Raw genomic sequence first — 21,470 nt, forward strand, 5'->3', positions numbered from 1 at the left:
TATGCATGGTATTTTTTATTTTGGGGGTCAAAGGTCATTAAGGGGTCACTTCCTGTTTTTAGCTAAATAACTTTAAGAATTTTTATCTCGACAACTAAACATAGTAGAATTTTTAAATTGAAATTGGAACAATGCATTTTGTCGGTGTACGTAAGGTTTTTTTTCCATTGAAGTCAAAGGTCATTAAGGGGGTCAAAAGGTCAATCAAAAATTTTTAAAAAATCAAAATCCATGTATAAGTTCCAATGAAGCTGAAATTCACCAGGAATCTTTCTTATGACATCCTAAGCACAATGCAAGAGCAGTTGACCCCATCCGTGACCCAAGGGTCAAGTTATAGGGGTCAAAGGTCAAATTTCGAAATTGGTCCAATCGAGCTCAAATTCAACAGGAATTATTCTTACGACATTCTAAACATGTTAAAAATATTTATGACCCCAAAGGTCAAAGTTTAGGGGTCAAAGGTCAAATTTCTAAATTGCTCAAACTTGACCCATCAACAGGTCGGCTTGTGTGTCATGTCTCGCATGACTTTCTATATAGCTCTTGTTCTTTTTGTGTTGTGTTAAGCAGAAGAAAAAGGTCATCTTGACTAGTGCGATCGATATTACCATAACCATGGCATGACCACGCTCTGCAATTCATCTCTGCGTGCTCCTGCCCAACTTGCATCAAATTTCATTTAATATAAAGCTTTGTCAATTTAGAGCTTTTGGTAGCAAACTGGAGCTAAAATGTTTCTGCACGCGACCGTATCAATTAAATTGTCGTAACATGACCAGGTTTAGACTTATAAGGGGTGATTGGAATGAGAACTTTCTTTTTGTGTTATGTTAAGGGAAGGGGTTCATATGAACGTTTGGACAGTATTTTTTGTGGGACATTAGACGTATCGAATTGCATTCTGAATACGAAGAATGTCCTTCTGATATCAAATAATTTTGATTTTTGAAATTCGCAATGTAATACACATTTTATGGCAAATCATTAAAATTGATATTTTGATATTTAACAGTACTCGAAGTAAACTTTATAAATCTGATGATTTATACTTAAAGTGTATGTAGGTGGGATGAAAAGCGATCAATTGAAAATTTTGACCTTCGTATTGAAGATATGGATTTTTTCCCCAAAACACATAAAAAAATAGGTCTTTTGGGGGAAAAAATCCATATCTTCCATATAAAAGGTCAAAATTTTCAATTGATCGTCGGCTTTTCCTCCCAGCTACATACACTTTAAGAATATATCATTAGATTTATAAAATTTACTTCGAGGACTGTTATATATCAAAATTTGAAAAATATCAAATTTTAATAATTTGTCATAAAATTTGTATTATATCGTGAATTTCAAAAATGAAAATTATTTGATATCAGAAAGACATGCTTCGTATTCAGAATGCAATTCGATACGTCTGAGGTGCTCTCATGTCCCACAAAAATACTGTCGAAACGCCATAAACGCTCATTCTAGATCCCTTAAGCAGAATAAAAAGATCGCCTTGACTAGTGCGATCGATATTACCATGACCATGGCATGACCACGCTCTGCAATTCATCTCTGCGTGCTCCTGCCCAACTTGCATCAAATTTCATTTAATATAAAGCTTTGTCAATTTAGAGCTTTTGGTAGCAAACTGGAGCTAAAATGTTTCTGCACGCGACCGTATCAATTAAATTGTCGTAACATGACCAGGTTTAGACTTATAAGGGGTGATTGGAATGAGAACTTTCTTTTTGTGTTATGTTAAGGGCCCGGGGGGGCCACTGTAATGGTGAAGGGGGGTATCAGGCGCGTCCGTAAATTCACGTAAAAAGGGTATTTTTTCAGACTATGGTACGTTACGTGCGTAACGTGAATAGGGTATCAAATTCATGTAAAATTGGTGTAAAAGGGTATGTTTTTGGAGCTCTTACGTACTTAGGGTAGTTTTGCCAAGTTGGGATTTTGTGCTTTCTCCTTCATTCATGAAAAGTGAAAGGAAAATGTCTTCTTCCTACACCCCAAAAGCAGTTAAAAGCCATCTTTTAGCTGTCAGAGATGACAGATCCCTATACTGGCCCAGCTAGTATACTAAACACGAGGTTCCCGGACGAGGTCACAACTTGTTCAGAATATACAACCAATCAGCATGCTTTTTCTTAACTGTGGAGTCAATAAATTATGAGGAAAAATATAAGAGGATTTTCGATTGGCCGAACCTCTTTAAACTCATTAATATTCATAGTCTTGGTGGCTTCCAGCCCAGAAAATTTGGTTGATCGGAACATGGTATAAAGGAGCAACAAAGCAACCACGAACTTCTAGGTTTGTAAACAAGCTATGTCAATGAACTTTTGACATGTGTGAAATTTTACCGGGGTATTTACAAACACAACGATTGAATAATTTGGAACTATTTTGGCTTTCTTAAAATATAAATCAATGAGTTTCAGGATTTTGGTTGGGTTTACCACTAAATCCAGTATGATAATTAATGCTCTAGGATGTTTTAAATCAAGACAAAATTAGGAAATAAACCAAGCTAAACTGGCCGTGCCCGTTTGCCGTCTTCTTCCAACTTCAATGTGTGGTTTGCAATCGCCATGGTCGTAATTTGCGTTGGACTTGCAGTTCAAAATTCTCTTGGATATGTGGAGAAATGGGTACATCCCAATCCCAAAGAATAAATTCTACAATATTTCAATAAAAGGGTTGGACCTGTGATCCAAAAAGGGAAATTATTGGCCCAAAAATCTTGAAAATATTGGACATACTGCATGAACTTTGAGGTAAGCTTTAGCACCACGCCACGTAAACTTGTATGGCTCAAAATTCAGACGGCTTGCCACAAATTGCTAGCCCTATCATGCCACTCGCCGCCTGGGTTCTGTGTGTTTACTTGTTTAGGGGTAATAATTGCATCAATTACTTGTTTAGGGTAGCAAATCGTGCAACTATACTTGTTTAGGGGGGAAAATTTCAGTCTCGGAAATACTTGTTAAGGGTGCTTTTTGAGAGTCCTCGGACGCGCCTGATACCCCCTCTTGACACTATAGTGGCCCCCCCGGGGTTAAGGGGGTACTACACCCATTGATTTTTTTTTTTTTTTTTTTGCATTTTGTGAAGAAATTACAAAAAAAATTGGGCAAAGTGGTATGCAAAATGAAGGGGCAAATCTTCTCGTTTTATTGGTGGCATCGGTATCAATGTAGCTTACATGCTTTTGAAGATAGAAGCCAAAAGGAGGTACATCACTGATGATTTAAATTCACTTCATTTTGGAAAGCTTACTATCAACGGAGTTCGTTAAATTTTTGGATATGTGTTGCTAACACATTAGGGAAATAATGTTGATATGTAAAATGGGAATAAGTGGTCCCTGATTTCTTTTATGACTTCATGAACTTGGTGCTCCACAACTATCAAAAAACGAACCGGTTAAAATGCTTCTATTTTCAATGTCGAGCTATATTTTGTATTTTGAACTTGCGACACTGTGTCACTGAAACTTAATTAAGCCATAGGTAACAGGTTACCACAACCACACTACAGCAATGTTGAAAAAGATTGTATTTTTTGTCACCTATACCACCATATTAGGTAGTTTTCCGTAAGCTTCATTTTTGTGATTTTGGTAACTATTTTATATTTATTTGCCCAATCCATCTCAACTAGGCAATCTAAATTGTACTCACCGTTTACATCCCAAGGTATTTTAGTATATCCACCTCACACATTTCCATTATATATCCAGTAACAGACAAAATATCAAAATTGATGCCTCATTATGACATGTATGATATCACAGACTATCACATGTATTCCAAATTGATGCCTGAATTTGACCTGAACCAATTGACCTATAACCTGACCTTTGATGACCTTATAGCCTTTTTTTAATCTCTTTTCCTAACAACATATTATAGAAGATACATACATGGTGTAGTATTAAATTGTCTATGTGGAAGAGATTAGGCCTATTTAATTTATTCAGTGTTATAATCAATGAGTACATTTCTATAGATAGTATAACAAAGGATTTAATGTATTCTATTCATGTATTCTACTTGGACATGTTCAATAGAATAAATTATGGTTTGTTATGAAACACACATCTCAGTTACCAGGATACAGTAAACAAAAAATATATAGGACTAAAATGATTTTCTAAAATGGTTTAAAACCACTTTGTATGTAGAGATATTTTATAAGTTCAGGACATGAGATGATGAACATATAAAATATACTTCATAAATTTGCAAAAAAAAAAAGAAGATGGGTACTGATGAAAATCAGGGTATTATATCGCCTTAAGCAGAAGAAAAAGGTCGTCTTGACTAGTGCGATCGATATTACCATAACCATGGCCACGCTCTGCAATTCATCTCTGCGTGCTCCTGCGCAACTTTCACTAAATTTCTTTTATTTTCATAAAGCTTTGTCAATTTAGAGCTTATAACGGGTGATTGCGAGTGAGAATTTTCTATTTGTGATGTGTTCTTTTTACTGCATATAATTTATTTATCTTTAAATGGTTTAGAAAAACAATTCCAAAGCCATACGTCAGTATGTTAAACAGAAAAATGTCACAAAATACCGTAAACATAGGGAAAATGCCGTAAACATAGGAACATTTGTTTACAAAATAAGTGCATCACATAGTGGCGTATCTTAAACGATACACCACTATGTGATCATCGTGATATTCTTTTTCCGTTAACATAATTATGAAAAAGTCTCTCACATATAGTTTAGCTGGAAGAAGGCCTATCGTACACTAAATCAACTTCTATTATCACCATCTCTAACTCAGACAAAAATGGGTAGAAAAGCTATGTTAAAAATTATCCCTAAGGGTCAACGTAGGTCATATTTCATACTACATGGTAAGTTCCCTTACCGTAAAATGGTTTAACCCTTGGTAGAAGTTCTTTCCATTGGCGCTGTTTGGCTATGACGTCACCAAGATCAAATACAATAAAGCCATCGTCTGCTTCCTATATCAACAAAATAAAATTTAAATATAAAGATATTGGTTCCAAACTGTGTTAAAGTCACACTTTTAAAGAGCAGATGTGGAAAAGAATGTATAAACTGAAGTCTGACACATCAAACTTCAAATATCCAAGTATATCAACATTAAGTGTATAACAAGTAACAATCTATACATTCTGCACATTTCGAGAGTATCCAATGTTGTATTTGGAAGAAACATCAAAATTACTGGTATACATAGGTCCGGATCAGAGGGTCCGGATACCGGATTAATCTTTTTGGGGACCCTGGGCAGGGCCAAATTTGGAGGCCCCAAACCGTGAGTAAGGCATGTACTATAAGATTGACAGTGGCGCAAACTGAATTTAGGTGGAGACGAGCATATTTTGTTCCGATTTTACATTTCATTTGCGCGCGATGCGGAGGGGTCAATTTCAGACTATTTTAGCCCAAAATGATATGAATTTGGTATAGAAGTGGCCAGTGCGCGCGAAGTTCGCAAAATTTTTACCATATTTTGACCCAAAACACAGTGCTGTTTCGGGCTAAAAAGGAAGACGCACAGGGCAATTTTTGGGCCCAAAATTATGGGAGCCCTGGGCCCGGGAACATCTGGCCCAATGGTAAATCCGACCCTGTACCACATGCAATCATTTTGATACATTCTGCACCAGTTTTGCATCAGATTTGCGACTTTGACTCGATCGTGGAAGAAATTTATTTCCTGGTCATTTTAAATTACGTAGTTTTACCGTTTTGCCGTAAACTGCCTACGTTACCATGCGAGTATTTTTTTTGGGGGGGGCTTTGGGGGCGCGGTAAAAGCAGGGGCGGCCAAAGCGAAGGGGCGGTGGAAGAAGAAGGGGCGGCAAAAAGAATTAGGACGAGAAAAAGAAGGGGAGGCAAAAAGAATTAGTAAAGAAAAGGGATAACAATTTGTGAAAAAATGGTACTATACATCAAAATGTGTGGCTTAGTTTTAGGGCGCTAGCGCCTATAATCCTTTTTTTTCATGTTCACTTTTTCAAACCACCAAAAAAAATGGGGTCAACCTTTACGGGCTGTTGAGGAAGGGGCGGCAAAATATTGAATTTTCGTCAGCCCTCCGGGGTAGGAGCGGCCACTTGTTCACAAGCCAACATCAGGGGACTGGCAGCCTAATCCCGGGAGCCTAATCTGAAGCACATAAACATGCTAAAGAGGGCCTACCCCGGGGGCCTACATACCTCTCGGTCCTGTGAATCCTTCACTCTTTCAAGAATGAATTTCTGCTTCTGCAATCCTCGTCCATATTCATACACTTTAAACTGTTCGCTGAAGTCTGCCATAAGGAACGAAAGCTGAATACCAGTTCTTCAACTTATAACTGCAAAATATAATTTGTTTTAATACTGCATATGCCATGTGGTATGTCTATCCAGAACTAAACGTGTGGTATGTCTATGCAGAACTAAACAGGATATTAAGGTTAAACAATGGATTTTTCAAGGCTTGATTCCAGCTAGAGGGGCGTAAGTTAATAATAGAAACAGCCATGCAGAAAAGAATGAACTCAAGCGTACTTAGTGTATCAATCTGAACTAGGGCCACGAACCTATGAAACCGTGGCTCGTGAGCCATCCTATGTTGCAGGGATAGGAGGAGCGACCATGATAGGACCATAGGGGCTAATTGGGGGGGGGTTGCAGCCGTTTTTCGGCAATTTTCCCATGGAATTTTCTAAATTTTCAATTTTTTCAATTATCCTTGGATGATATCTGTCGTGAATATATGCTATAATAAGCCTAGTAGGCCTATTACCCTGATTACGCAATATATACAACAATGTTCTACAACAACAATAACAAAACCAACAATCAATAATTGGTTAATCTAATTTGTAAAAAAATATTCATTTTATTTATTTATTTATTTATTTATTTATTTATTTATTTATTTATTTATTTATTTATTATTTATTACATCATATTTACCCAGGGGAACCCGATCAACAAAAATGCTGTTCTTACACGGGGCCCTGCATCATATAACAATTTTAAAATTACATATAATACAACAAAATTATTAACACATATCAAATCAAACCATCATGACAAAATAATATAGCACCAACTAAAGGAACAATTATTTGACAAAAAAAATGAACATCTCTATAATTATATAAATACACTGTTAAATACATATGAAACCACTAATAACATCATATTATAGCTTAAACCATGGTCCATGCTTAAACTTATACATATTCTTAAAACACTGTAAATTTGAGGCGATCCTTACATCATAATTAATTTTGTTCCATACCTCAACCCCACTGTACGAGAATGAAAATTTAAAATATTCGGTATCATTACCATTAAGCAAGGTGGCAACGCTAGCAGGCCAGCTGCAGCTTGTCTTGTATTAATGCCATGATTATCAGATACATATTTACATTTGGAAGAAAGATATGATGGCGCCAGGCCATTTAAAGATTTAAACATCAGTAGTGCTTTAAAATAATTGCAACGATCATAAAGTGAATTCCATCCTAATACTGGAAACAGTCTTAAATGAGATATTTTACAGAACAATTTCTGAATAACACAATTTACTTTAACATATGCCACAGTAATTCATCATCAATTAAAACACCTAAACATTTAGCCTTGTTAACTCTCTCTAGTTTACAACCATTAACAATTACTGAAAAAGAATCCTCATCAACTTTACGTAATCTTGCACTACTGCCTAATAACATTACTTTAGTCTTATTTGTATTGAGGAAAAGCTTGTTTTTATGCAGTTAAAAGAAACTGAACAAAAAGGTGTTGTTCAACGATGTTTTAATATAAAAAAAATTCACTGACGTTTCGTACAAAAGTACTTTATCAAAGTGATGAAATAGAGAACGTCATTTAGTTATCGCCTTAAGATCTTCCGTAAGCTTCTTTGACATAATATTAACATCACTTTCATTGACATACAATGTAGTGTCATCAGCATACATAGAAATCTTTCCATGTTTTATTACTTTAGGCATATCATTGATAAAAATTATAAACAAAAGTGGGCCAAGGATACTGCCTTGTGGAACACCTGTATTAATGGGTAATGTATCTGAAACAACTCCGTTAAACGACACTCTTTGCATTCTGCCACTCAGATAGGATTTAAATCAATTGAGGGTGTTGTTTGATGCTCCAATATCGTGAAGTTTATTAATCTGGATATCATGATTCACGGTATCGAACGCCTTTCTTAAATCAATAAGGGCCATGCCCGTCATTTTACCAGAATTGATATTAGAGAGCCAGTCGTCCACCATATCAACAAGGGCTGATTCTGTTGAATGCCCAGGACGAAAACCAGACTGGTGCTCATTAAGAATTCCATGCTGCGATACATAAGAATACACATGATTGTGAACGGCCCTCTCAATAATTTTACTGACAACAGGCAAGATAGATATAGGCCTGTAGTTGTTTGTGTCATCAAGATCACCACCTGTGCAACATGGGAATACGCCTGTTGATAAAGAAAGGTTTAGAATGTATGTTAAACTCTCAATTATTGCAGGACGAGCTAACTTTAGAATTCTGCAGCTTAAGTCATCAAGATCAGTTGCCTTGGTTGCACTCATTTGCACAAAGACACAGCGCCTATTAGACTAGTATTATAGGCCTACAAATTATTATTTTTAAATGGGCAAACACAATCAATCACTTGAGTCAGAAAGAAAGAAACGAAAAAAAAATTGGAATGGACTACATAGGGACTCGAACACGTATCAACGTTTTTCAGCTCAAAATTATTACATAGTCGAGTGTGAGTCCAGCGCGCTAATCGATTGCGCTACGAAGGGACTTGATCTCAAACTGACTATTATGGAATAGTGCATAACAAGCTGTTATGATAAACAAACTCATTGCCGCTGTAATGTCGGAGGTATCGATGGCGAAAAACCTCGTTTTTTGCAAAAGTAGCTTCAATTTGGAGTGAAAATCAAATGGTAGAGTAAGCGACTACAGACAGTTGAGAAATAATGTAGGTACTTAGATGTCAAAATTAACGTTATTATCGATATTATCGATATTGTAACAAAACAGTGTTTTGCGGTGCAAGATTTTCGAAAAAAATTCCCCCAAAACGGGCTTCTAAAATTTAATCGATACTGCATTGGGTTCTGTTAAATGGCAACATTATTTCTTTGGTCGATTTGTAGTACAATACAAAAAAGGAGAAAATAATCACTCGGCGTGGTTTTATACGGGGCGCACATTTGAAGAAAAAAACCAGAATGGAACGCGTTTTTGATCTTGTGAACATGGTGCGTAAAAAGGATTTAAACGAATGATTTTCAAACGGATTCTAAAAAATTGTATAAATACACAAAAATAATGTAAAGATACATCCATGCCCCAACATTTGTCTCACTGCGATATTTGATTGCTGAGTTTAGAGGACAACTTTATACGTCTTTTATACGTTTTTTCTTTTTCTTTGTGTAACCTTAAGAATTCTATATCACCTAATTCTAAAAAATGCGGTTTAATTCGACGATGACAATTATGTCTGTTGCTTTAAATGTCCTTGTCTGTTTACAAAGAGAGAGGTAGACAAAAGTCCTGCCAAAACTGATCCGGTTATCCAAATACTCAAAAATCAGAAGCATTGTCCACATTTAAGTGATTCACGCAACAATCGGCAACATTAATAGGGGATTCGGCCTTTATTGGTGGCCTTAATTACGACTGTGGTATTTCCGTGTATTTCTATTGTCCAGTTTGCCATCACGATATTAAACTATATTAAACTATTTAACTAATGTTATTTTGGTAGAATTTGATAGACAGGATTTCAAGATATGACCTTGTGAAAAATTATAAGTTTCTTTTTGAGCTCAGTTTATTATTAAAAGTCATCCCAACCAAAGATATGTTAGTATGTCTAGGGTGGACTGCTGACCTAGAAACAAGACGGGCTAGACATCTCAATGTCATGCAAATTAATGTACTACTAATAAAAAAATCCCTTTAAAAGGGAAAGCCAGCTTCAGTTAAGAAGTGGGTCTTGAATACATTTGGTGTTCATGTTAGCCCTATAAACTAACAGATTTCCTCAAAATCCCACCCATAGCATGTCGAAGCGACTGCAAGCCCAATCATCCATGGTGTGATGGGGCAATCATCCAAACACACAGCACACAAAAACGCTGCCGGGCCAGCGAAACACTCATGGCTAGCCTGAGCTATCCAGGGGCTATTTTAACGTGCCTCCTGACATGTTCATGCAGTGCAATTAAAAATCCGTGCAGTGACAATAAAAAATCCGTGCTTAATATATGCAGTTGTTACTTGTAGAGCCTTTCTTACGCCAAATTTCAGGTAAAATATCAATTCCTGCACATCGTCGGCTGTTTCCGATGATGGAGCTGGCTTAGATGGCGCTGTTAGGACTTGGTCGTAAATATGCGGAAGAAAGTAGTGCTCCACGTCTGTGTTAAGTGTTTTGGCCTCCTCAATCTTATCCAGATGGCTTCTTTTATGTGTCTCTTTTGTGTGTCTCCTCTTCCTGTCTTTGCGCTCTGGTGAATGCTTTCTTTGAAGCTTTGACAGCTCCGTTTTGTGTTCTTTGAGTCGCGTACACAAAAGTCTCGATGTTTCTCCAATATATGATTTATCATATATTTCTCCAATATATGATTTATCATATATTTCTCCAATATATGATTTATCATATTGTATCTCTGGATACAATTCCATCTCAGTCTGTTATTACTTCCCCATCCTCATCTTGCAGGGCAACCATCTGTGATCTCCCAAGTGTTAATGCTGGTTTTGTCGTTTTGTAGCTTCTGCCTGCTTCCAAGGTTTGCTGTATCTTTTTGACATTGTGTTGTCTTAGTTCTGCCTTCATTCGTTTCCTGATGGTTTTACATACTTCCGAGTACTCTATTTTCTGATGATGGTTTGCTGTTTCATTTCCTCCTCTTCTCGAGAAGCATTAGAGTGGTTTCTGAGAGTTTGTCTTCCTTCTTTTCACTTCCTTTCCAGCTACTTCCCTGGCACAGCTATTGATTGTTTCTGCTATGGCTTTGGATTTTTCAGTAAGATCACACTCCTTCATTGTATCTTCCAGTGCATCAAACTTGTTCTGTAGGGCTAACTGGAACTCTAGTGAGTGTTGATGTATAGCTTGTCTAGCTTCAAATTGGCTGTCTTCTTGAGCATTAGCTTGGCTCTTTCCAGTTTCATGTTAATGCGGATCTTAGCTCTTACTAATCTGTGGTCACTGCCTGTGTTGAATTGTTGAGAACAGATACATTTCATTCTTGGTTGTGCCATTTGGACTTCGACATGTCCACTTCCGAGAGGGTTTCTTCTTAAAGAATGTGTTCATGATTCTAAATCCTTTGTTGACAGCAAAGTCTAGAAGTTTGTCTCCTCGGTCATTCCTTTCGCCAATGCCAAATTTTCCAACTACCTGCTCTCTAGTTCTCTAGGTTCCCACCTTGGCATTAAAATCTCCCATTATGATCGATTGTATGGCTTGCTTTGTCTTGGTTGAGAAGGCCATTTATATCTTCATTTACTTCATCAACTGATAATAATAATAATATAATAAAATGACACTTATTAAGCGCCTTATCAAACAGGTCAAAGCGCTGTACAAGAAATGACTTAATGCTACTATCTTAGTCTAACATCTTACGCTACCATCTTACGTTACAATCAGAAAACACTCATACAGTGAAGCAAAATATACATTATTAAAAACATAACGAGTAAACCAGGAAGCTACGCAAGAGCTCGCAAGGCAGAGAACTCAGTATTTTGGAAATAGGTGGAATTTGAGAGATTTCTTGAAACTTTGTATTGTGTTACATTGACGAATATGAGCAGGAAGATGGTTCCAGAGACGCGGAGCAATTGTCATCACCCACCGGTTTTGTGTGTGAAACAATTTTTAGGCTAAATGACACGTTTTTTTGGTTGTACATGGATCAAAATTTCAACTTACTACGATTTGGGCAAAAATTGTAGCAAATTGTTTGTGTAGCTGAATAGAACCAGAAAAAGAATAGTTTTGCCTATCTTCTGTGTTCACTTACTGAGATAGAGTGCAAACAAGGTCAAATGCCATTGGGCGACCATAGGTCACTGTCGATCTCAGACTTAAAGTAAACAGCTTAGAAGGTAAGTTCTATACCGTTTCTTGATTCTTATATCAAGATGAGCAATTTGCTACCATTTTTGCCCAAATCGGAGTAAGTTGAAATTTTGATTCCTGTATAACCAAAAACATGTCATTTTGCCTAAAATGAGGTTTTTGTAGAATACCTCAATAACGATAGGTCGTAGATAGCACAAACTATACATTATTAATCTTTGTCATCAGACGAGTAATTTGATATATCTTTCAACAAGATCGAAGCATTTTGAGTTTTTTACCCTTTTTTGGTGACATTTCGTGACCTCTAGCGAAAAACGTACCCTCCTATTTGAGCCCACTACCCCCAAGCAGTGATCTGGAGGCTCTATCCTATTCACACCTCATGGTATTAAACATTGCCTCTTTTATTTTTACAAACATGTTTGTAACCAGCAGATGGTCCATTAGAAATTATTTATAATGTGCAAGGTGTGTTCATTTATCTCCAAACCTTATCAGAGTATGCTTTATATAAAATATTAGCTAAAAACAATTATTGAAAAAACAACAATGTTTTGTGTAGTTGCAAAAAACATCAATCGAAAAATGATTAGATTGATTAGATATTTTAATTCATGCCAACCGTTACATAAAGGGAGATTTAACTCAATACACGATTTGATTAAACTCGCGATATTTAATACGAAGAGAAAATGTAGTGGGCCATTAAAGCGACATTTACAACACAAGGTCTTTTCATCTGTTTGACATTTCAAATTGCAAAATCTGGAATGAAATGAAATGGAAAGATGGTATAGAAAATGGAAATGCAGTTATGTTAAGAATTTACCCAGAATATCTAACATCGCATAATACTAACTCTGGGCTGCTCTGGGCTACTAACTCTAGCCCTATAATTTGCTTTAGTGTAACATCCAGAGAGGTTGCGTCCGCAACTTGGTTGTTATTGCAGTTAAATTAAAAAACTACGCTGTGCGTGCGATTATCTTCACCATGTTGACTTATGCACTGCGTTTATCTTAGGGCTTATTATAGCACTTTAAATGGTTGCAAAAATACTAATGATCTACTAAGATCATCAGTAGTTTGAAATCTAATTTTAAATAAAATATTGAGTATATTTTGCAAACGGAAAACTATATTTGAAACAAAATTCTCACAACCTAGGTAAGATCATGAAAAATAAGCAAAAGCTGAGCTATGATGGTGGAGGTCAATATAATCTATTATATGTCTACTAAGAAGACATAAGTGGGCCACATTTGGTCACTTCAGTTGGCTTTAATTGAAGACAAATATTGAGAATTATATAAATTAGAAAGAAAGCTGGTTAACTCCAACAAAAACATTGCTTTATAGCAAAGAAAAGATAACCGCAGATAAAAAAATACTAAAATTAAATGTTTTTCTTAAAAATGCCCAAAAGATATTTTTTGCATATAAATTGCCTGTATTAGAAAAAAGAGCTGGCTAGAAGCTTTTTAAACTCCTCCTCCTCATCATCATCCTAAGCCATCGTCGCCCCACTGCAGGGCGGATGCCTCTCCAAGGTGACGCCTCTCTGATTTATCCCACGTCTTTCTCATCCAGATCATTTCAAGAGATTTTGTAATTTCATCCCTCCATCTAACTTTTTGTCTTCCACGGTTACTAGTACCAATCTAGGTATCCATTAACCCTATCCAGTTTGGTCCATCGTCCATCTGATGTTCTAGCTAGGTGAACAGCTTAGGACCACTTCCTTTGTTTCACAGTCTGAATGACAATGGTGACCTGTGTCATACTTCTGATCCATTCATTTGTTTCCCTATCTCTTTGTGTGATCCCAAGTTTCTGAGCCGTAGGTCACACTGTTTGTGGCAAGTTGCTCTGCATCACTTCATTCTATTTTAAAAAGCACCCTATCCTACTCTCACTCTACTTCTAAGTGGTTGTGGCTCATTTTGACAACTTTGTTGTTGTTGGTTTTTTTTGGGGGGAATGTATCTTCAATACGAATGGTCAAAATTTGCAATTATTAGTCGCCGTTTCCTACCAGCTACAACACTTTAAGTAAATATCGTTACATTTATAAAGTTTACTTCGAGGACTGTTGAATATCAAAAATAAAAAATATATAAATTTTTAATAATTTCCCACAAAATCAGGGTCGACATCGCCGTTCTAGCCACAATTGGATTTTCACGCGAGTGTGATAATAATGAACAGCTCCACGAAGGATTCCGTGTGACCAATAGAAGAAAATGGATCTGATATAATTGTAAATTACCGTTTTACTGCGCATTATAACATCAATTTTGACTTATAAAACACACTTTCTCACTATGCACTGCGTATTTTGAAATTTCCCACAGCAAACGCTGGAGGCGCATTGCATTGTGACTCGGCCGAATTGTGTGTTACTGCATTCGAGAATAATATTATGAGAAAGGGGCCTCTATACAGTATACAATAAATATATTGATCATTGCAAGGTACAATAATTTTCTGGTGAAAATGCTCTGGATTTTTACACTTAATACAAAAACATAGAACCCCAAAGTTAATTTCAGAAAATACAAGATTAAGACTAGATTATCATACAAACTAAACAGTCTTCATTTTCAATAAATCACAAAAATGGCACATATAAAATTTAAATAAAATACTCTGCCTTTCAAACTATGTCAATTGTACCGCAATTTGGTATCACGATCGTTATAAATTTAATATGATATACAGCTATTTCCTAATAGATAACCAGGCTTCCGTAAGCCTGTGCAACACATTAGCATTAAATAAACAATTTCATTTTGGTGTGTACTGCTGCGTTTTTGCCGAGCTGGTCAATCAATACATGTAAAGTGCGAAGATCAGGTGGTTAATTAGAGCCATTACGTAAGCCGCAGATGGCTTTTAACACCATGTTTTACTAGTAATAGTATTCTTAATTACGTGGTTACCATATATATTTAGAGGTTAATAACTGCGCATCGGTTATTTGGAGGGCATTATGAAAAATCTAAACATTTTGCCTTTGGAAATATCCCAAGGGGGGCGTAGCCCCGAGGGATATTCCGAGGTCCAAAGCAAAATGTTTAGATTTTTCACAATGCCCGACATATTACCGATGCAAAGTTATTAACCTCATTCATAACCGTCACTTTAATCTCTTCACCTTACAAAATAACACCAAATTTTGCTCAAAAGTTTATAAAATTAGATGATTTTTACATCTTCCCTTTCCAAAAATCGATCAGGCTAAAACAGAACGACCAATAACAAAAGTGCGTATCAGAATCTGTGCAAATATGGTAGCGCGCAATCCAAATACGGCAGCCAGCGCGCGCGCAGTTTGTTGGACGCACAATAAGGCGAACGCGGAAGTCAATTGTGTGCGACATTGGAACAATTACGCATTTTGCGGTCAATTGTGAGATATTAATGACCTCGATTTGAAATCGCGTTTTTGCAAATAATAAAATATGATTGGATCGCACGCATCGCGTTTATTAATGAGGTTATCAGTACGACGGCAACTTTCGCATACGACCGTTAAAAGGTCAATTTTTACCGGTAAGGACTTTGGTGGACGACATTTGCCCCCGTGGGTATGAGGAATGATATTTTTTCCCGCTGATTTTTAAACAACTTTTTGACAGTTCATTACAGAAAATAAAAATCATCAATCGACGGTTTATACGTAAAAAATTACATGGATGTTGACTTTGTTTAACTTTTGATACCAAATTTACAAATCTGAAATGCCATCATCGCCGGAAGTCATTTTTATGAGTTCACTGCTTGGGTCACGGTAAGTAATGTTCTCGTCATGTTTACATTATTCAAGAGGTGTGAATTTGCCGTATAAAACAAAATAACAGTTGAAGCATAATAAAATATAAAACTATAATATGTTAATTTTATGTTGAGGTGAAATTTGTGAGCGGCGGACTCTCTTATTTGCAATAAATTGGAATTATAATCGAGGCTCCATGCGGACCTTCGCCGACATCGGTCAACGTAAAGGTTGCCGAATTCTGCGCCGTGTATGCACAGCGTACACTGAACTATAATAAAAAAATCGATAAAATTCGGTAGAACAGTGCTGATTTTGTGCAAATTAACACATGTTCATTTTCATGTGTTAAATAGGGTCGGTGTTTTTATTACCAAACTATTGTTAATTGAAATTATAATTTTTCATAAAGTTTTGTCATGCATTTTTATTGCAATTTGCATGTCATCATGCAGATAAATTGACAACAAACAAAATTAAACATGCATGAAATATTTACTGCTTTCCTTTCTGGAATGATCTCTGCATGGTCATCAGGTCAGGCTGTCAACTCTCACGCATTGGCGTGAGGCGTGCCGTGTGAGCACTGGGTCACTTTCTCACGGTCTCACGCCAGCCTAGTATAATCTCACGCCTCACACAAAAGCTGGAAAATGAGTAAAATCTCACACATCATCAAAGTAATTTATTGTCCCTACCCCCCCAATCAATTTTAATTTACGCAAAGCATTACGATGCCTAAAATCTTGATAAAACCCTTGATTTCAATGTGCCGTAGCTTTTGTTTTGGTTACAGAACATTGAAATCAAGAATTTTATCAAGATTTAAAATCTCTATCAATATCTAAAATCTCGATAAAATTGAAATTGAGAATTTTAATTGATTTTAATGTTCCGTAGCTTTTATGCAAAGCTTTAAGATGCGTGAAATCTCGATAAAATCCTTCATTTCAATGTGCCGTAGCTTTTACGGAACATTGAAATTGAGAATTTTATTGAGATTTTAGGCCTTGTAAAGCTTTACTAGGCTTAAAATCTCGATAAAATTGAAATTGAGAATTATAATTGATTTCAATTACCCATAGCTTTTACGCAAAGCTCTACGATGCCAAAAATCTTGAAAAAAGCATTGATTTCAATGTACCGTAGCTTTTACGGAACATTGAAATCAAGAATTTTATCAAGATTTTAGGCCTCGTAAAGCTTTACTAGGCCTAAAATTCAATAAAATTGAAATTGAGAATTTTACTTGATTTTAATGTTCCGTAGCTTTTATGCAAAGCTTTACGATGCCTAAAACCCTGATAAAACCCTTGATTTTAATGTGCCGTAACTTTTACAGAACATTGAAATCTAGTATGTTATCAAGATTTTAGGCTTTTTGTAAAGCTTTACCAGGCCTAAAAGTTGTGTGTGATGATCAAGTTTACTTTTGCGTGCAAATAAATGGGCAAACAATTTCCCAATATATTTTGAATTTAATGGTACTGATCAGATAGTATCTAGGCCTCCCATGTAACTCTTTTACATGTAAGTGCAGCATGAAGGAGCCCATTTTCAGACAGTGGCGTAGCGTCATTGGAATGCCCCCCCATCGATTGCAAATTTGAGAAAATCCCACAGGAAAATTGCTGAAAAATGGCTTGTGCCACCCCCCATCCTGGTGCCCCCCAATCATGGTCGGCACCACTGCCCCCCATATGATGACCCATGCTACGTCACTGATTTCAGAATCCTGGAGGAAAACATGTTTGTTATTGTAAAATGTTTCTCCATTTTAAGATATTATTTCTTGAATTTCCTCATCTAGGTGATACCAGTGATGTCAACTTGAAGTGAATTGTACAGTTGCAGGCTCAGCAACTGCTTTCAGGAGATGTTAGTTGTGTGGCTTCCAAATCAGAATGTATAGTGATGAACTCAACAGTACAAAACGCTGGTATGTACATTCATTCCAATAAGCGCTCATGCCCCAATAAGCGTCCACCCAGGGTATATTCAATTTGCTAATGGATACCATTAATGTTGAAGTGACAGATAGATGTTGATATAGTGAAATAGCTGGAGGACTACACATCCGGTGTAAACTTGCAATACATTTTCTACATCAGAAAAGCTACTAGAACGTCTCAGGACCCTTTTTTAACGTACATAAATTCATCTCTAATAATCGCTCCTCACAAAAAATTAGGTAAACCAGGCAAAAAATAAGCGCCCACCCAAAATGACTTTGTTAAACGCCCTGGGTGCTTATTGGAATGAATACGTTACTGGAGAAATCAATTGAGAATCGTAAAAGAATTCAAATTTCTTGCCGTCATTCCTTTTCACCACTGCAATCCCAGATTTTTACAGAGCCCCCGAAGTGGCATGGAAAGAAAAAAATAATCTGTGGGGCCCGACATACTATCCTTAACTTGGTAACTCGGAGCCCATCTTGGTAACTTGGGGCACAGACTTAGTAACTTGGGGCCCGCATGATAGTAACTTCACTTGAAGCCCCAAGGTAGTATTTTAGTTTTTTACTGCTCTGATTTTGATGCGCAGGCCCTAATTTATTGTCAGGCCCAAGCTATTAAGTCAGGCCCGAGATATTTTTTCTTTCCATTTCATTTTTAATTGATATTTTGGTTTATTTCTTTACAGATGAATTTTGAACTTATACTGGCGGAACCACCTGCAGCAACAAGAGACAGATTGAGATGATGATACAGTGATGATGATGCTCCATAGCAAAAACCTGTGCCATATATCATGTCAGCAATTCAACTAAGTTCAAGCGAATTAAACTTTGAGGGGAAAATTATTGACAGAAAAAGACATCTTGTCAAAATGGCTGGTAGGGCCTACATGTAGACCTACCTATAGGCTTAGTGGACTAGCTGGTAGCCTAGCCATCACCTACTGTTAATTTGATACTTTACAACAGTGAAATTTAAAATTATGATAATGTGTTTGTGTACTGCAATTAAGTCAACAAATTAATACTGGACACAGTGGTAACTATGCAAGTTAAACAAAGGGTGAGTTTTAAGAAAGGTGAGTTAAAGAAAAGACGAGTTACCCCCCACAGAGATTAGGTTTTTTGTCAATTACCCTACACAAAGTAAGCTAAAGGCAAGTTACGACAAAGCTATCAAGTCCCATCGGTGAGTTACGACAAGGCCATTAAGTCCCACCGGCAAGTTACGACAACACCAAGTCCCACCGGCGAGTTACGACAACACTATTAAGTGATTCAAGTCCTGTTCACCAGTTGAGTTTCATGATGGTAAGAAAAAATCCACTTTACTCTTTATCAGATTATATCTTAACTCGCCAATGGGACTTGCTGTAAAAATCTTAACCTGCTGATAAGACTTGCCATAACTTGCTGATGGGACTTGCCGTAAATTTTAATTCGCCGATTGGACTTGCCATGAAAATCTTAACTCACAGGCAGGACTTGCAGTAAAAATCTTAACTCACCGGCGAGACTTGCCGTATTCTCAGCAGGGGTCACTCTTTAATCTCTGCAGGGGCCAGGGGGTAACTTATCTAACTCGCCATTTTCTCTCGCTCTAGCTCGCCCATTTTTCACTCGCCATTTAATTTTAAGGCCAAAAAGATAATTATTTGTTTGTCTGTCACAGCTTTGAAAGAGGAGGTTCAGGCGGGCGGGCGGACTAAAAAAAAATATAAAAAATTTAATTTGGATTGTTCCTGGATATAGAGCCATTAGAAAGTCTGGCTTTGGATATAGAGCCATTTGAAAGTCTGGCTTTATCTGTTTTCCCTTTTCAATTTTTTGTGTGAGTATTTTGAATAAAATTGGAATGATCACAGATCCTGGTCTGTGGAATGATGTAACTTCTGATCAGATAGTCATAAAGGGGGGCTACATTAGTTTTCCAACAAAGACAGTTTGATTGGATTCTTAAGGGTGGTGCAATAATTATGTGTACCCCAGGGTGGTGAATTATAGGGGGGGCAAAGATTTTTGGCAGGCCAAAAGGGGGGGCAAGCATTTTTGGCAGGTCAAAAGGGGGTCAAGCGATTTTTGGCAGGTCGAAAGGGGGCAAGCAATTTTGGCAGAGATATTTTTGGCACCGTTTCTATATTACGCCCTAAAAAGCCATAGGAAAACGTTAGGAACACGTTCAAATATGCAAAATTTCCTGCTTGCTGCGCTCGCATTATATGGTAAGACAATGTAAGGTTTTAAATTCGGGCTCCCCAAAATCTTGCATGTGTAAGGGGGCAAAGATTTTTGGCACGTCAAAAGGGGGGGCAAAGGTTTTTGGCACATCGAAAGGGGTGGGCAAAGATTTTTGGCACGGCCAGAGGGGGGCAAGCGATTTTGGCAGACCATTTTGAGAATTCACCACCCCGGGGTACACATAATTATTGCACCACCCTAAATCAACATTACTGATGTCAATATAATTAGGGGCTGTCAGTTTGGAAGAGGAGTCATAAATTTTCAACTGGAGCTTGCAACTAAAGTGACATTAAAAAATTTGTCAAAATTTGGCGGTTACAATCAAAATTTGTGCATGGTACACATGAATGTCCCCAATGAATGCTATAATAGATCTACTACTTTGTTTACCATGTTTATAATGACAAGATTTTGAATACTGTGATTTGAAAAGAAAAATTAGTTCAAGGGATTCAGGTTAGGCGACGAAAAATAACACCTTGTTATAAGGGCGGGCTGAACTTTCAAGTAGGGTCGTTCAGTCAGGTCTCTTTTTTTTTGCAAAATGACCCCCTAAATCACCAAAATCTGTAATCTGCAATTTGGGGAAATACAAACAAAAAATTGTTCCTGATATTTTCAAAATTTGGGTTGGCATTCCTTTGTACAGGAAAATTTGTTTCCCAAACTGTGGAAAATTTGGGTTGATCAGGACCAAAGAACAGGGTTTTCTTTTTTCGTCGCCTTATCATAACATCCAAAAGTGATAATGTAGCTAGTTTGTGAAGCAGGTTCTTAGTGAACCTTTAGGCAATAAAAAAATGATTCCCAAAATGTGCTTATGATTTGAAGTTATGTTTTGTGTGTTTTTGATAACATTGGTGTAAAAACTACTTAGTTAGGGTTAAAGAAGCCATCCCATTTTTGGTTCAGCATGTTCAAGTTCCTTAGGGAATAGGTCAAGGATGAGATTTTTGTCCATGTCAATTCTGTTCTGTCACATCAAAGTGAAGCGTGTCAGTTTCTATGTTATGTGGAGTACTGGCCAGGCACTATGAAGTTTTGGATGAGAAAACAGACATTTTGATGAGAAACAGCGAAATGAAAAGATTGTTTTTGGATGAGAAACAAATTTACTGGGGATTATCAACTGTAGTGTCCCCAGTTTCAATGAGACAATAATAATAGACACACACTATGATGAGAAAATTTATCTCACCACAAATAGCAATTTTTTCTCATCAAAAAAAAATAGAAAATTTAAATTCTTTTCATTTTGGCCGTTTCTCATCAAAATATCTGTTTCTCATCATGACCTTCCTCTAGTTTCGGCACACTTTACACAAAAAACAAAAAATTGAAGTTATAGACCCCAAA

At 36.7% G+C, this 21,470-nt stretch overlaps 1 protein-coding gene and 1 long non-coding RNA gene across 3 annotated transcripts in view; one reads left to right on the top strand and one right to left on the bottom strand.

Moving 5' to 3' along the window:
• Positions 1–21,470, bottom strand: part of LOC140168556 (ornithine decarboxylase-like) — a 92,792-nt gene that overhangs the window by 24,723 nt on the left and 46,599 nt on the right. The window contains exons 2-3 of the mRNA XM_072191956.1: positions 6,207–6,346; positions 4,886–4,982 (exon numbers count right to left, since the gene is read on the bottom strand). Of these exons, the coding sequence (XP_072048057.1) occupies positions 4,886–4,982; positions 6,207–6,308 (199 nt within the window). The 5' untranslated portion in view covers positions 6,309–6,346. The remainder of the gene's footprint in view (positions 1–4,885; positions 4,983–6,206; positions 6,347–21,470) is intronic.
• On the top strand, positions 15,913–19,830 carry LOC140168554 (uncharacterized). Of its 2 annotated transcripts, XR_011861229.1 has the most exons (4): positions 15,913–15,928; positions 17,724–17,852; positions 18,560–18,952; positions 19,031–19,830. It is a non-coding gene; the product is annotated as an uncharacterized lncRNA (long non-coding RNA). The 2 variants fall into 2 exon arrangements; XR_011861228.1 differs by having other exon boundaries at positions 18,560–19,830.

The sequence above is a fragment of the Amphiura filiformis genome, chromosome 13, assembly GCF_039555335.1.
Source record: "Amphiura filiformis chromosome 13, Afil_fr2py, whole genome shotgun sequence".
NCBI classification, from domain to species: Eukaryota; Metazoa; Echinodermata; class Ophiuroidea; order Amphilepidida; family Amphiuridae; genus Amphiura; species Amphiura filiformis.